Raw genomic sequence first — 14,880 nt, 5'->3', positions numbered from 1 at the left:
ACTACTTTTTTTTGAGTGTTTGTGTTTGCCACTCCATGGATAAACGTTTAAATTATGATTTTCAACCTTGTTTTCCTCCGAGTTAACTCATGATAATGCCAAAACCTAGCTTTCAAAGAAGCTCTACGTTTTTAGTGAGACTATTCAATTGGTCCGAGTAAAACTTAAAGACCCAAATGTTTATGAACGTGTGGGGGCAAAAACATGTGATTCACAATTCACACACATGTCTAAAGCCAACACCGATTCCGAGTTGACTCAATTTCAGCTCCCTTTTGCCTATAAATTTATCGGATAAACTTCAACATGTTCCATAGTTCGAGCTCACAAGCAAACCCTACATCTTTTCATCTTAATCATCATCTTAGCTTTGAATTCTAATTGATTTTCTCCCATCAATGGCGGCAACTAGGACTAATGAATTGTTGGGTTCGAAATCTTTGATTTCTGATAATCACTTTCTCTCCCATTCAGCCTCGTTGTTGAAGTCACGGGAGAGAAGGACAGTGCAAGTGAGGAAGGTGGTGACGGCTGTTGCCACGGTTCCCATGACGACGAGGCTCATCGAGCTTGATTCCGTCAGGGCTATCCCTGAGACTCCGGTGCAAGTCACCGTGTCGGGTCAGGTAACGGTGGGGTACAATGCGAAGGAGAAGATGAAGGAGTTTATGTTTCAATGGTGGGATTCTTCTAAAAACTCCATTGATGCTGAAAGAGGTGTTTCTCTTCAGCTTGTTAGCTCTGGTGTTGACCCAAGTAAGCATTGATTCTTGTGAAAGTAAGTGTATATGTATTTGATATGTAATGGCTAATGTGTTTGGAAATGAATGAAGGGTCGGGCAAGGCTAAGGTCAGCAAGGAAGCCATAATCGAGTGGTCCAGAGATTTTAACATAAGTGCCGACAAATTCATCACTCACAACGTTGAATTTGTGGTGGACGTAGACTTTGGGGTTCCAGGAGCTATTATCGTCACCAACACTGATCAAAAGGAGTTGTTTTTAAAGAGCGTCACCATTGAAGACTCTCTTCATTTCGATTGTGAATCTTGGATTCAACCAGAGAAGCTTCACTCGGAGAAAAGAATCTTCTTTTCTAATCAGGTATAAATCTTTATCAATTTTGCTCATGAGAACGTGAAATAATGGTGAAATGGCATGAACTGAGTTCCCTAATTTTGCAGGCATTTTTACCAGGCGAAACGCCAATGGGACTGAGAGAGTTGAGGAAGAAAGAGTTAAGGGAACTGAGGGGCAATGGAGAGGGCGTTAGGGTTTCATCGGAAAGAGTTTATGATTACGATGTTTACAATGATTTGGGACACCCTGATAAAGGAACCAAATTTGCAAGGCCTGTTTTAGGAGGAGAACGACGACCTTATCCCAGACGATGCCGTACCGGACGTCCTCCCGCTGAGTCAGGTGAGTTTAGCTTCATTATTCTTTCGATGGAAGTTAATAATATAATTTATAAATGAAGCAATTTATGGTGGTTTCCATGAAAATACACAGATCCCAAGTCGGAAGCTCAGGCAGACGAGTCGATGCCGATGTATGTACCGAGAGACGAAGCATTCGGAGACGTGAAAAGACAGACAGTTGATGCTGGAAGCTGGAAAGCGATGATGAACAATCTTTTCCCTTTCCTTAAACACTCAACAGAAGGCGATGAGGCAGTCAATTCCTTTTCTGATATCAATAATCTCTACAAAGAATGCCGAAACCATTCGCATCTTAACAAGATGATCAAAGATTCGACGGCCGGCGCTTTCAAATTCGACCCTCCGAACATCGTCTCCAGTAAGAGCTTTTCTTTAACTCAGGAATATGATATCTTTAATCTTTGAGATAAATTAACAAATTTTGGGTATGGGAATATTTGCAGGAGATGCTTCATGTTGTTTACGGGACGATGAATTCGGTCGGCTAACGCTCGCCGGAATGAATCCCTTAAGCATCGAGAGGCTTCGGGTTTTCCCGCCGGTAAGCAAACTGGAAGCCTCCGTTTATGGTCCTCAAGAATCTGCTTTGAGAGAACAACACATCATCTCTCATCTTGATGGCATGTCAGTACAACAGGTAGAATTAAAGAAAATGGCTGTTCTTGTTTGATTTTGCAACTTGCCATTGTTACTACGTACGAAACATGTCATTTTCACGAAATGAATTGGGTAAAATACAATTTAGGTCATCCAATTATTTGAACTTTTTGCAGGCAATTGAAAAGAAAAAACTGTATATATTGGACTATCACGATGCCTACCTTCCATTTCTCAACAGCATCAATGCTCATCCTGATCGAAAAGCCTATGCAACGCGGACGGTTTTCTTCTTGACTCAGTTGGGAACTTTGAAACCGATTGCAATCGAGCTCAGCCTACCGCCTATGAACCCTTACACTCCCACGAAACGAGTGATTACGCCTCCGGTTGATGCCACTTCTTGCTGGCAATGGCAATTAGCTAAAGCCCATGTTTGCTCCAACGATTCCGGTGCTCATGAATTGATTCAGCATTGGTATGTAAATCCCGATCCCTTATAAACATCAGTTTAGTAATTCCGATTTAGGATTTCGATGAATGAGAAGTTTTTAATTATGTACAGGTTGAGGACTCATGCGTGCATGGAACCGTTTATCATAGCGGCACGACGAAACTTAAGCGTAATGCATCCAATCCACAAGCTTCTTCATCCTCACATGCGATACACTTTGGACATTAACGCCAGGGCTCGAGATCTTCTCATCAGCGCCGACGGATTGATCGAGTCCCTCTTCTCCACCAAAGAATGTTCAATGGAGCTTACTTCTTTTGCTTACAAAAACTGGCGTTTCGACATGGAAGCCCTCCCTGCAGACCTCATCCGAAGGTATGTAGAGTTGTTCTTTGTTCGCCACGATTTCGACTCGGTTTTATTTAAACATTTAGATCTCGAGATGGATTCTAATTTTTACTTTTGTAATGCAGAGGGATTGCAGAACCAGACTCAACCGAGCCGCATGGCATAAAATTACTCATCCAAGACTATCCATACGCCAACGATGGGTTACTTATATGGTCAGCCATTGAGAGACTGGTTAAGGACTACGTGAACCATTACTACCCAGATTCAATTAGTATTCGATCCGATCTAGAACTCAATGCATGGTACTATGAGTCCATCAACGTAGGCCATGCCGATCTACGCCATGAGACCTGGTGGCCCAAGCTTTCCACCCCGGAGGATCTCGTCTCCATCCTGACCACCCTCATCTGGATTTCATCGGCAGAACACGCCGCTCTCAACTTCGGGCAGTACCATTACGGTGGATACGTCCCCGTACGCCCACCGTACATGCGACGACTCGTCCCGAACCAGGACGATCCGGATTACCCGAGTTTCGTATCGGATCCGGAAGGGTATTTCTTATCATCTTTGCCAAGTTTAAAAGATATGACGGTGTTAATGTCGGTACTCGACATCTTATCCACACATTCAGCTGATGAAGAGTACTTGGGGGACAGAAAAGATCTCTCGACATGGAAAGGAAACCCAGAGATCACAGAAGCATTTTACAAGTTCTCAATGGAGATTAGGGCAATCGAGAAAGAGATTGAAAAAAGAAACAGGGACCCGAAGCTTAGAAATCGATGTGGGGCTGGGGTTTCACCTTATCAGCTATTGCTGCCGTCTTCGGAACCTGGAGTTACTGGCAGAGGAGTGCCTAATAGCATTTCAATATGAAGTTTGAAGAGATTGAATGATGAACACTCATCTTTTCAAATTCTTTGTAGGGAAGTAGAAAGATTAAAGGCCATCCATTTCTTGGAACCAACCAATACAAAAGGCTACAAGGTTGAAAAATAGCTTAGTATTTGAGTTGCGTTCATCCCTGTAATAATTGTATCATATTCTTAAATACAACTTTATTCATAATGCTATATGTTAAAAGATCGTGATTTACAGTTTATCTTACTATCAGTTTGGTGAAGAGTTATTAAAAAATCGAGTTTTCATGGGTGATCATGATTTTAATTTTTGGATAAATTACATATTTAGTACTTAAATTATTAATTTTGATCCGTTTTAGTATCAAAACTTTCAATTTTTCAAAACTATAGTTAAAGTTTAATTTTTGTTCCATTTTAGTATCTCATTCAAAACTGCCTGGAGTTACGTGGATGTTATTGTGCGCAAAGAAGGGCCAAAGAGCCGAATGAAAACTGCGTGTACTTTTTTCCATCCCAGTTTCTGCAGACCTCATATCATTTGCCCTGTTAATGAAAGAGGTGTGTTAATGTCTGGGGAGAATCATAATCATCTAGATGTCATGCCAATAGATGTTAGTCGAAACGAGATTACCTTCCATGAGCTCATGATATTCCACCGTATTTTTTGAGTTTGGCGCATTCTGTGCCACAGCCTTTGCCTTGTCGGCCTCCTGAGGAAAATGAGGGCCGTCGGAAGAAACCGGTGGACAGTACTCCACATCGACGACGTGTTTGTAACCATCCAAAGATCGCAGTGGGGGCTGCCGAATCCATATAAATGTCAGGCGTATGCATGAAACCGGGATGACTCATTTTCAGTACTTCTATTTTCCCTCATTAATTCGAACTGAAAGTGTTGATTGTTCTACAAGAAAGTTTACCTTGACAAGTTCTTTCTCCCTCCTAATGGAGGATGTACGCCAACCGACCATATCTATTCGATGTCAACGAAAGTTCCAATTGGGCGGCAGAGACAAAAAACGAGTAGAAAAGCAACATATGTAGTTAAATATAGTAAAAGACAAATGATTCGGAAGGATACGATCATAAGATACATTTGCATACAAAGTGCGAGACCTAAATGCACCGAGGGCAGATCTGCAAAATAGAAATTTATAATCGTAAAATCAGTCATAGAAACAACCTAGACCTGGCTCCATGGTATCCCCACGAGTAGTGGTGGTGGTAGTCGGAAAAAAATGCGTCTTTTAGTCACTGTATAAAGCTCACTTTACGTACAAAAATTTTCCTTCTTCACAATCAGATGCCATCTTCAAAAGCAGTGGTGGCCTGCTGGGTTTGCCATCACTGAGAAATAGTTGCTTACCGGTTCTACCAACAACAAATGGAGCAATTGGTGCCGCAATTTTCTCTAAAAAGGAACTCCTAAGAGAAATGGAAGCTGAGGCACCACAAAGAGTAATATTAGAAACTGCAAAATGCATATGAAAGATGATTTTAGTACAGCCGAAAGCTATATAAACATTTTAATCATCGAAAACAGGATTTGAGATGCCAGAAGCATGGCAATAACATTGGAATTACAGGACACGAACATCATTTTGTACTCTAAAACATTATGAAATAAACTTAATAGCCAACAACATTGAGAACTAACCCGCTTTCTCCCTAGAACCCCAAGATGTTGTTGCCAAGGTAATAAAACTGACTGGCTCCAGTCCAGCAATCATTCCTCTTCTTGAAGGGACAGAATTGGTTACATTATCAGACTGGGTAGAACTTGAATCACTTTCTGAGTAAAGCATAGCGATTACATATCTTGCCTCTCAACAAAAGTTATAAAGTATATCACTTTGCTATTCATATGCTACAAACTCGTCTTTTTTCGTTAAAAAAAATAATAGTCGTTTAAGTTGAACGTTAACTTATTGACTGAGATGTGATAAAAACTATATTTTAATTATGTTTATTAGCATCATTGTTGTTTTAAAGCATTGGCTGGACGACATAATGTTTCAAGCACTTGCTCGACAGAATAATATAAAGGGAGAGTCGATCTACAAAATACAACTCAAATAATTCTGAAGTTAAGTTTTATCATATCTCAGTCACATGGTTTATGTCTACCTTAGACAACCACCAATTTTTTAATGAAAAAATACAAGTTTAGAACATATGAATAGTTAGATGACTATTTTGCATTTTTTAATAGTTTGAGGACTCAACAAAGCAATATCTTATAGTCAGAGAACTATTTTGTAACATTTAATAGTTATAGTATCCAAGAAAAATTGTCCTATAATTAAAGACCATTTGTATGTTTTACCCTTAATTATGTAGTCCGAAATAATAAATATTTTATGATTTATCGTTTATTTATTTTTTATAAAGGATTCGCAATGAGGTAAATAGTCATTATTACTAATGGTATATACTTTAATTTTGACCTAATCCTTTTTATATTTTTATTTATGTTATTTAAAATATAAGATTTAATTTTAAATAATATATAACTACCAGTAGATAAATTCATTATAAGTTAAACCCTAGTCGTTCTTTCCTTCCCTCTCTCCTTTTTTTTTTCTTTACAATTTTTTTTTATTTTGATTATGTTTAGTCGACGACGGTATCAATTTTGATACTACTTATCGATTGTCGGTTGTTTTTTCTCTTTATTTTTTTTAGTTTTTTATGAATAATTGTCTTTATGACATGTTATTTTCGATTATCTTTTTTCTCAAGGTTGGATTTCATATTGTCACGACTGATCAAGACGATGCTTATTTGTTATCATGATGATCTTCCTTGCTTTGGACCCTTAGATCGATTTGGATATGTGTTTTGCGGTCGTAGATAGTTTTCTCACGTCGCTTGACTCTGATTTGCGATTTGTCGGTGGTCTTTCAATAGCTTCATCCCGTTTTGTGGTTCGTTTGGCAATGCAGTTAAGTTTGTTCATATTTTTATTTTATTTGAGTACTTTGGTTAGGTTTTTTAACCTTTTCCTTCTTTAGTCTTTGTGTGATATAGGTGACTAGTTTTTGTGTCAATGCTTATGGGAGAATATCCTAATTATAATTTAGTTTACGTTTACAGTTATAGTTATAAATCTTCATTATAATTCTAGATATCTTCTAATAAAACCAACGGTTTTCTATGAAAAAATTCATTATAAGTCAATTTCAAAGTAGATAAAATATATTTACGAGTATATGAAAATAATTGTACGAAAGTACATTAAATTTTAAAATTTTAGTTATACATATATAATTATATGAATTTAATAATTTTAGTTGTACAATTTAAGAATCGTTGTATCCATGTCCGTATAAAATATTGACAGTTAATTAACTAATAATTTTTATCTAATCAGGAGATATTTTGCTCTAAAATAAAACTTTGAGACTAAAATACTCAAAAAAATGATAGAGAATAAAATCACCATTGTACAAACATTAGGGAAAATTTTATTATTATGCCTTTTAACAAATATTATAGGAACCGGTTAAATGGATGTCCCTTTTTCCCATATATATGGGGTAAGGGAGAGGTAAGATAGTAGGCTACCCCCAACACCAGGTTGAGAGCAGCTTCCGTAAGAGACCTCGAATTATAAAATACCCTCCGTGGGACTCGATCCCACGACCACAAGGTTAAGAACCTTGTGCTTTACCAACTGAGCTGGCGGAACGAGGCCACTGGTTTTCCTTCTTCTTGCCTGCCGGAACCTTGCGCAAGGTCGAGCCTTTCAATCTCTACCCGGATCTCATTGCCTTTATTCCGGTCATCGTTCCGCACGTCCAGGGTTGTCCTCTCGGCTCCAAGACAACGAACGACGTTCCTTTCCCTTTGCATTCACTCCTTATCACCGCCATGGATCTCACGGAACCGGACATCGAAGCTTCTTTACGTGAAATAACAAAATTCAACTTTTCCTTCCATAAAATATATACTGAATCTGATTTCCATTAGATAAATTATGTGCTTAGTACATAAATTATCCATTCTGGTTTGTTTTAATACTTAAATTTTTAATCTTTTCAAAATCATACCTAATGTTTAGTTTTTGTTTCATTTAAATATCTCGTTAAAAACTTAACATAAAGTTTGAAAAAATTGAAAGTTTAGGTACTAAAACAGACCAAAAGTGATAGTTTAGGTACTAAATGCAATTAAGTTTTTAACAGCGGGATACTAAAATAAAAAAAACTAAATGTTGGTATAATTTTGAAAAAAATAAAAATTTAGATAGTAAAATGGGATAAAATTGATAGTTGAAATACTAAACATGTAGTTTACCCTTTTTTAAAATTGATTCTATAAATTTATGGGTAAACTATTTAGATCGTCACTAAAGTATAGGATTGCTTTTTTTACCACAGAGTTATTAAATTCCTATCTATCAAGTCACCCAAAATGAATATTTGACGAAAATAATATGATAATTAATTTTTTTTGTATAATTATACTTTTGATACTCATTACTTACACATTTTATCAATTTATTTCTAATTTTAGTTTAAATTAATAATTTTTATCATTCACGTATGTAATACCTCGTGTCATCATCTGATTGATGGAATTTTTCCTTATTTTAATTAATTCAATTTATACTCATACATAACTTTTACTAACTATTATTAATTAGCTAAATTATAAATACTTCAATTATTTTTATGACATAATTGTTTTTAATAAATTTAATTAATTAAAAAATAAATAAAAAATATTTGAAGAAGAAAAATTGATAGGATCGAGTCATTCATTTTATTGAACAACTTCCCAGTGGGTCACCCATTCTTGGATTACTCTAGTTCAAACACGCTTAACTACAGAGTTATAAAGCGAATAGTCATCATTCCTTTTTAAAACCAATTGGTAATAAGTAAGTGATCCATTTTAACCTCATATCTTTGTAGCGGGTGATCACTGGTTTCCCCCAAACCAATGTGGATTCTTGTGGGATACCCCCATAATTCACCACGGCATTGCAAAGCTCCGCATCTATAGCGTGCTGCGAGCTGGCCTAGGGGCTTCGTAAGGCACACGTGGACCTCGGCAGGTTGGGCTGTCACGCACCTGATATCGCGCCCATACACGATATAATCCCTAAGGGTGATCGCTGAACCCATATCCCAACAAAAATTATTTAAAAGAATCTAATGAAAAGTGTGACTCAAAAACTGGTATCATTAATTTATAAATCAACTTATCAATAATTAATACTTTTAAAATTTAAATTGACAACAAGATGCTTTATTTTTTAGTATGCCATATTATATAATTTGTGAAAATATATACAGTTGACAAACCCACTTTATTTTTAAAGTATATTTATAATTTGTAAAATTTAAATTTAAATTGAAGACTCAGGTTCGAGCAATATAGATATCAAAAGTGTAAGTATTTAATATCGAAAGGTTGAAAGTTTATCTTTTAACATATGTTACATTGTACTTACTCCAAATTAATAAATATATATTTTATTTCTCGTACTTGAAATAAACTAGAGGAAAAAAGTCAAAAAGTGTGTTAAAGTATAGGGTTTATCGATTAAATTAGTTTTTTCGATTTTTACCGAACCAATCGATTACGCACCCTTAATTTTCTTTTTTATTTCAATTTTTGAATAAGTATTAGTGTTTCCAAACCGAAAATCACAAAAGAATTTGTGTTTTAACCTAATCCAAACCGCAATTTCAATCGGCTAAATACATGTTGATGCTCATTTGTGTGCGCGTTCAAGCTTGGCATAAAAGAATTTCAAAAGATGAAACATCTTGAAGAATGCATTCATCTGTGTAACTAAGACGAGCAACATCCGGCTCCTTTCACTGCCGATGCATCAACTTTAGATCCGACATTAATCGTCCGGCCTTTAGGTAAAGCCGACGGATCATCTCCGATATCAAGAGCTTTCCTACTCACGACATGGTAAATCTGAGCCAACACTTCGGTAAAAGCCTTCTCGACATTCAGAGCCTCGAGTGCAGATGTTTCCATGAAGAAGGTATTCTCTCTTTCCGCAAAAGCTTTGGCATCGTCGACTTCAACGGCTCGCAAATGGCGCAGGTCAGCCTTGTTCCCGACTAGCATGATCACAATGTTCGGGTCGGTGTGATCTCGGAGTTCCTTGAGCCACCTCTGTACATTCTCAAACGTAACGCGACGAGTAACATCGTAAACTAGTAGAGCTCCGACCGTGCCTCGATAATATGCACTGGTAATTGCGCGATATCTTTGGCAAAACAGGGTATGGAATAGGGATGTTAGAACAACATTTTGAAATTTTCATGTTCTTGTAAAAAAATCAGTAGAAAAATGACACTTCCAAGATAAAATGTACCCTAAATTGTCAAACCTAAAATTCCAAATTTTGAACCAGATTGCACCCTAAGGAGATCTAGTTATGACTTTAATCCTTCTATTATTCTGAAATTTTAGATTTAATTTCTCTAATTTAATTTGACATAATTCGATCCCTACGTAATGTTAGTCAGGAATCAGGATATCCCTTGCCATAAATTTCATGCATACGATCACGTGAAATCAAAATCTACTATAAAACTCAGATCTACTCATATCTAGGCATGTAAACGAATCAAACATTCAACGAATCGTTTGGCAGAAAGTTCGTTTATGTTCGTTTAATTAAATGAACGAACACGAACAAATTGCTCGTTCGTTCATTTATTTTCGTGAATGTTTGATAATTTGTAAACCCAATTAATTTTATGTTCTTTCGTCTATTTTTGTTCACGTGCGTTTATTAACGAACGAACGTGAATGAACATGAACAAGCTAAATTTCTTAATGAATGAACGGAAACAAAAAATTCCGTTCGTTTAGTTATTCGTGTTCGTTCGGATAAAGTTAAACGATCGAAGATAAACGTACCATCATTCATGTTCATTCCGTTCATTTACAGACCTACCCAGATAAAAAAAAAACAAACAAAATGATTTACCTTTCTTGCCCAGCAGTGTCCCAAATCTGAGCTTTAACGACCTTATCATCGACACGAATGCTCCGAGTTGCGAACTCGACACCGATGGTCGACTTCGATTCGGCGCTGAACTCGTTCTTCGTGAATCTAGACAAAAGGTTGGATTTCCCGACGCCAGAATCACCGATCAAGACGACCTTAAACAAGTAATCATAATCATCATCGGCCCTATAAGCTCCCATTTCTCTTCCTTTACGTCGTTTTACTTCTTCTTCTCGGTCGGCGTCAACAAAATCTTGAGAAAACGAAGAACAAAAAAGAAACACAATGTTGTTTGGGTATGTTAATAGTTATGGTCAACATTTTCTCATCCTTTCCTTGGGTTGATTTAGATTCTGGGTTTGGGGTGGGGAAGAAACAAGAATAGGTAAAACGTTTGGCGAACGACTCTGGTTAACCAGAACTAACCTCTTTTCACGATATTTTGGAACCAACTTTGTGTGGGTAACAATTACTTTGATTCCCTCTATTATTTTGAATGGTTTTTGTGTGTTGAGATATATTATGGAACCCAATGGTTTTTGACTTGTCTAATTTAACGAGAGCATCCGTTACCATAGGAATCCAAAGGACTTGCGTTTCCCACTTTAAAAATTGGAAAATTTTAAACTTTAATGCCAAAATGAGAGTGAGAAGATAACCGAATGATATAATTTACATATAAAAAATGCATGTCGTTAATTTTTTAACAATGAGGTATTCAAATAAAACAAAAACTAAATATTATGTATGATTTTGAACAAATTAAAAATTTAAGTGTTAAAACGGATCAAAACTAATAATTTATATATTAAATACGTAATTTACCCTAATATTTAAAATATTGTTGATTAAAACAATTATTTTTACATTGTTCCATGACCATTAATGTAGTTGACCCTATATAAATTGCGAGAAGAAGTTGGTAATGCGTCTTCCGCAAGAATGTGAAAGTCAAAGCTTGACATCAGATAAACAATGGCGAGGACGCCATTGAAATGCTCCTTGTACAACAAGCAACAGTATATCTTCAACCCCTTGCATTACCATCTCAAATTCAAGCCAATTTTCAAGCTTTGAAGCCCAGATTGAGAAGAGGCCGATGCAATGGCTTTGGAGGAGGAGGAAGTGGATTTGATTTTGGTCCCTGCTGGGTTGATCATGATGCTTGGTTACCATCTGTTCCTCTTGTACAGGTACTTGCATCGTCCTCACACCACCGTCATTGGCTTCGAAAACCACGATAAAGAAGCTTGGGTTGAAGGAGTTTTGCAGGTAAAACCTTTCTTTTCTTTCTTTTTTTCTTTTCTGTCAAAGAGACTTGGTATCCAATGCATCACATTTATGTCTTTGATTCTAGGTAACCTAAAAATTATCAAACTAAAGTAGAGAGAGAGAATTCACTAAAAGAGCATAGTACAGGGACCTTTTAAAAAATTTGATTTTTTTTAGTTTGCAGGCTGATAAAGATGGAAGTCAGCAACGCTTTAACAGTCATTGGGTCGAACACCTCGGCTGCAACTTTTCTATGCTCGGTTTGCTTAACCCTAGGTTCTCTCATCGGAGCCTGGCTCGGAAATTCCTCGAGCAACATCATCCGAAGCGCCCTAATCTATGGCGATACGAGGCGATCCAAGATGACGATCAAATTCATCTGCCTCTTAACCTGCTTCTTCCTTGCATTCTGTTGCTTCGTTCAATAGGCGAGGAAGTTCGTTCACGCAAATTACCTCATAACCACGCCAAACTGTGAGGTATCGGTGGAAGCCGTGAAATTAGCAGTTATCGGAGGAGGCGATTGTTGGTCACCTGGGCTCCGATCGCTTTATGTTGCTCTTGTTTTTCTTCTCTGGTTTAGGGTTAATTCTCTATTATCTGGATGTTTGTTTCTTCGATAATAATGGTGTTCATTCTCTATTATCTCGATACCAACACCAAGCCATTGCATCCCCATCGAAAGCTAAACACCGAGAAGATCTCTGCAACAAGCAGTAGTCGCGGTTTAATTGTCCGGTATTGATTTTTGTCTTTTCAGTTGGGCGTAAATTATAAATTTCATCACTAAACTTTACTCTCTCTATTAATTTGCTCACTTAACTTTAAATGTTTTTAATTTCCTCACTGAACTTAATACATTGAGCTTTTTTGTCACTGAACTTTACTCTTTTTTATTTTGGTCACTATTCCATTGAATAATTAACGTCGTTAATTATGATGCCGTTTTAAAAAAAATAAAATTTTCACCAAAACAATGTCGTTTTACATCTATATAGCAGTCTATTTTAACACATTTAACTATTTAACGGTCGAGTGACCAAAAAAAAACCCTACTGTACAAGTTCAATGAGGAAAATTGGAAAAACTTAAAGTATAGAAAGTGAAATAGGAGAGAGAGTAGAATTCAATTACCAAATTTGTAATTTACCCTTTAGTTGGTGTGATTATAGTTTTATATCCCTCTTTGATGTTTAATCATTGTACTTTAATTAGTATAAATTTTCTTTTCTGCTTATGACGCGTTAGTAAATTTAAAATGATAGTACTTGTATGATAATATAATTATTTCTTCTTTGAGATTATCTGAACAAAATAAAGAAATAAATTTTAGGATAAATTATGCGTTTAATATTTAGACTATTAGTCTTGGTATATAAATTTTTAATTTTTTTAAAACTATATCTAAAGTGTAGTTTTTTGTTTCATTTTAGTACATCGTTCAAAATTTTGCGTTAAATTTTGCAAAATATTGAAAGTTTAGATACTAAAACGGGCCAAAACTGATAGTTTAAGTACTAAATGCGTTAAGTTTTTAACGGCGGGTACTAAAATGAAATAAAAACTAAATGTTAGGTGTGGTTTTAAAAAAGTTAAAGTTTAGGTACTAAAACTGATAGTTTAAGTACTAATTACGTAGTTTACCCTAAATTTAAAGATCATACAATAAGTAGCATACTAAATAATAAATTTGGATCATGAAAATAAATTTAAGTTTCACTTTGAATAAAAATGTCAAATTTCTTGTTAGATAAAAATAGATATGAAATTGAACTATGAGATAGAATTCAGATATCTAATTGTAAAAAAAGTTAAATATTAAATTAAAGCTTTAGTGTTCTTTTTCTTTCCGTTTGGCTATCTAGAACATGTGCCTACCCATGCGATAAACGTGTTAAAACAATAAATAATTTTTTAAGTCACATTTTTCTAATTAAATTTATTGTACTCTAAGTTGGAATACCATACCCAAATGTATTTTGACTTTTCAACTTGAACTTTGATTTTAAAAAAAAAACTAAAAACGTGGAAGTAAATAAATATCCACGTCATATTTTTGGAATATAAATAAAAGGCTTAAGGATTATCTTTTCTCTTATAATAGACTCAATTTATTATTTTTGTATCTACGAATTTTTGCACCAATTTTGTCCTCAAATTTACTTAACTACATCATTTTGTATCATATCTCTAACTTAAAACCTTAAATTATAAAGCTAAATCAGTATCGGAACTTGGTGATATAGTTTGAGGGGGTCAACTTAATTTTTTTTTTAAATAAAAGTTTAAACTAAAATTTTTGAAGAGATAAATTTACATTTTTTTAAAAAAAAGAGGTATAATTAAAAATTTAAATTTTTTAGAGGCTTAATGAGAATTTTTAAAAATTGTGGTTGAGATTTAACCAAAAATATTTTTAAAAAAATTTAAAATCAATATAGATTTAGAAAAAATTTATGGGGGCCAAATTAAATATTTTGAAAATTTAAGGCCTAAAATTTAAATTTTCAAAATTTGAAGGGCTATGGCCCCACTAGTCTTCATTATCTTTCGACACTGTCCTAAGTTATGGTTCAAGTTTAAGGTTTATGATTTATAAGTTATGGGATTATAATTTAGGGTTTATAATTTAGGATTTAAAATTAGGGGTAAGGTATAGAATGATTTCATTGAATAACTTCGATTAGGTAAGATCAAATTTGAGCAATGAATGTTAAAAGTTTAAATTTATTAATATTTTAAGTAAATCTTAAGTTTATCTATGATTAATTTTCGAATTTATAGATTTAAAATTGTATTAAGCCCTCATATATTTGTAAAGATTAATTAAGTCCCTTTTTTGCAATTAATTAAGTTACTGCACCTTAAATTTTTATCAATTAAACTTTTGAACCGAGAAAACAAATCAATTA

The 14,880-nt window shown here is 35.1% G+C and overlaps 3 protein-coding genes and 1 pseudogene across 3 annotated transcripts; 2 read left to right on the top strand and 2 right to left on the bottom strand.

Moving 5' to 3' along the window:
• Nucleotides 1-329: 329 nt before the first annotated feature.
• LOC120204081 (linoleate 13S-lipoxygenase 3-1, chloroplastic-like) lies at nucleotides 330-3,835 on the top strand. The gene is made up of 8 exons (XM_039204166.1): nucleotides 330-756; nucleotides 834-1,102; nucleotides 1,183-1,420; nucleotides 1,511-1,798; nucleotides 1,884-2,077; nucleotides 2,214-2,515; nucleotides 2,603-2,866; nucleotides 2,965-3,835. Exons 1-8 carry the CDS (start codon nucleotides 399-401, stop codon nucleotides 3,719-3,721), a joined length of 2,670 nt encoding a protein of 889 aa, XP_039060097.1. The 5' UTR covers nucleotides 330-398; the 3' UTR covers nucleotides 3,722-3,835.
• A 295-nt stretch (nucleotides 3,836-4,130) lies between these two features.
• Nucleotides 4,131-7,563, bottom strand: LOC120203966 (annotated as a pseudogene).
• Nucleotides 7,564-9,513: 1,950 nt separating this feature from the next.
• LOC120203965 (ras-related protein RABA1f-like) lies at nucleotides 9,514-11,743 on the bottom strand. The gene is made up of 3 exons (XM_039204091.1): nucleotides 11,671-11,743; nucleotides 10,676-10,949; nucleotides 9,514-9,946 (listed from the first exon to the last, which is right to left on the bottom strand). The coding sequence occupies exons 1-3, from the start codon at nucleotides 11,741-11,743 to the stop codon at nucleotides 9,514-9,516; spliced, it is 780 nt and encodes a 259-aa protein (XP_039060022.1).
• A 57-nt stretch (nucleotides 11,744-11,800) lies between these two features.
• LOC120203964 lies at nucleotides 11,801-12,726 on the top strand. The gene is made up of 2 exons (XM_039204090.1): nucleotides 11,801-11,968; nucleotides 12,153-12,726. Exons 1-2 carry the CDS (start codon nucleotides 11,801-11,803, stop codon nucleotides 12,444-12,446), a joined length of 462 nt encoding a protein of 153 aa, XP_039060021.1. The 3' UTR covers nucleotides 12,447-12,726.
• The last annotated feature ends 2,154 nt before the right edge of the window (nucleotides 12,727-14,880 follow it).

Source organism: Hibiscus syriacus, unplaced genomic scaffold (genome assembly GCF_006381635.1).
Source record: "Hibiscus syriacus cultivar Baekdansim isolate YM2019G1 unplaced genomic scaffold, ASM638163v2 tig00010533_pilon, whole genome shotgun sequence".
Lineage (NCBI taxonomy): Eukaryota > Viridiplantae > Streptophyta > Magnoliopsida > Malvales > Malvaceae > Hibiscus > Hibiscus syriacus.
Note: the sequence above shows the minus strand (reverse complement) of the source record. Positions and strands in the feature narration are given on the sequence as shown.

Excerpts from the sequence above, each read along its gene's own strand:
- LOC120203965 (XM_039204091.1), bottom strand. The coding sequence starts at position 11,743 with ATGGTAATGCAAGGGGTTGAAGATATACTGTTGCTTGTTGTACAAGGA. Across the intron at positions 10,950-11,670 it reads TCAATGGCGTCCTCGCCATT|ATTTTGTTGACGCCGACCGA; the intron begins GTTTATCTGATG and ends CGTTTTCTCAAG. Across the intron at positions 9,947-10,675 it reads GACACTGCTGGGCAAGAAAG|ATATCGCGCAATTACCAGTG; the intron begins GTAAATCATTTT and ends GTTTTGCCAAAG.
- LOC120203964 (XM_039204090.1), top strand. The coding sequence starts at position 11,801 with ATGGCTTTGGAGGAGGAGGAAGTGGATTTGATTTTGGTCCCTGCTGGG. Across the intron at positions 11,969-12,152 it reads GGGTTGAAGGAGTTTTGCAG|GCTGATAAAGATGGAAGTCA; the intron begins GTAAAACCTTTC and ends TTTAGTTTGCAG.
- LOC120204081 (XM_039204166.1), top strand. The coding sequence starts at position 399 with ATGGCGGCAACTAGGACTAATGAATTGTTGGGTTCGAAATCTTTGATT. Across the intron at positions 1,421-1,510 it reads ACGTCCTCCCGCTGAGTCAG|ATCCCAAGTCGGAAGCTCAG; the intron begins GTGAGTTTAGCT and ends GAAAATACACAG. Across the intron at positions 1,799-1,883 it reads CCCTCCGAACATCGTCTCCA|GAGATGCTTCATGTTGTTTA; the intron begins GTAAGAGCTTTT and ends GAATATTTGCAG.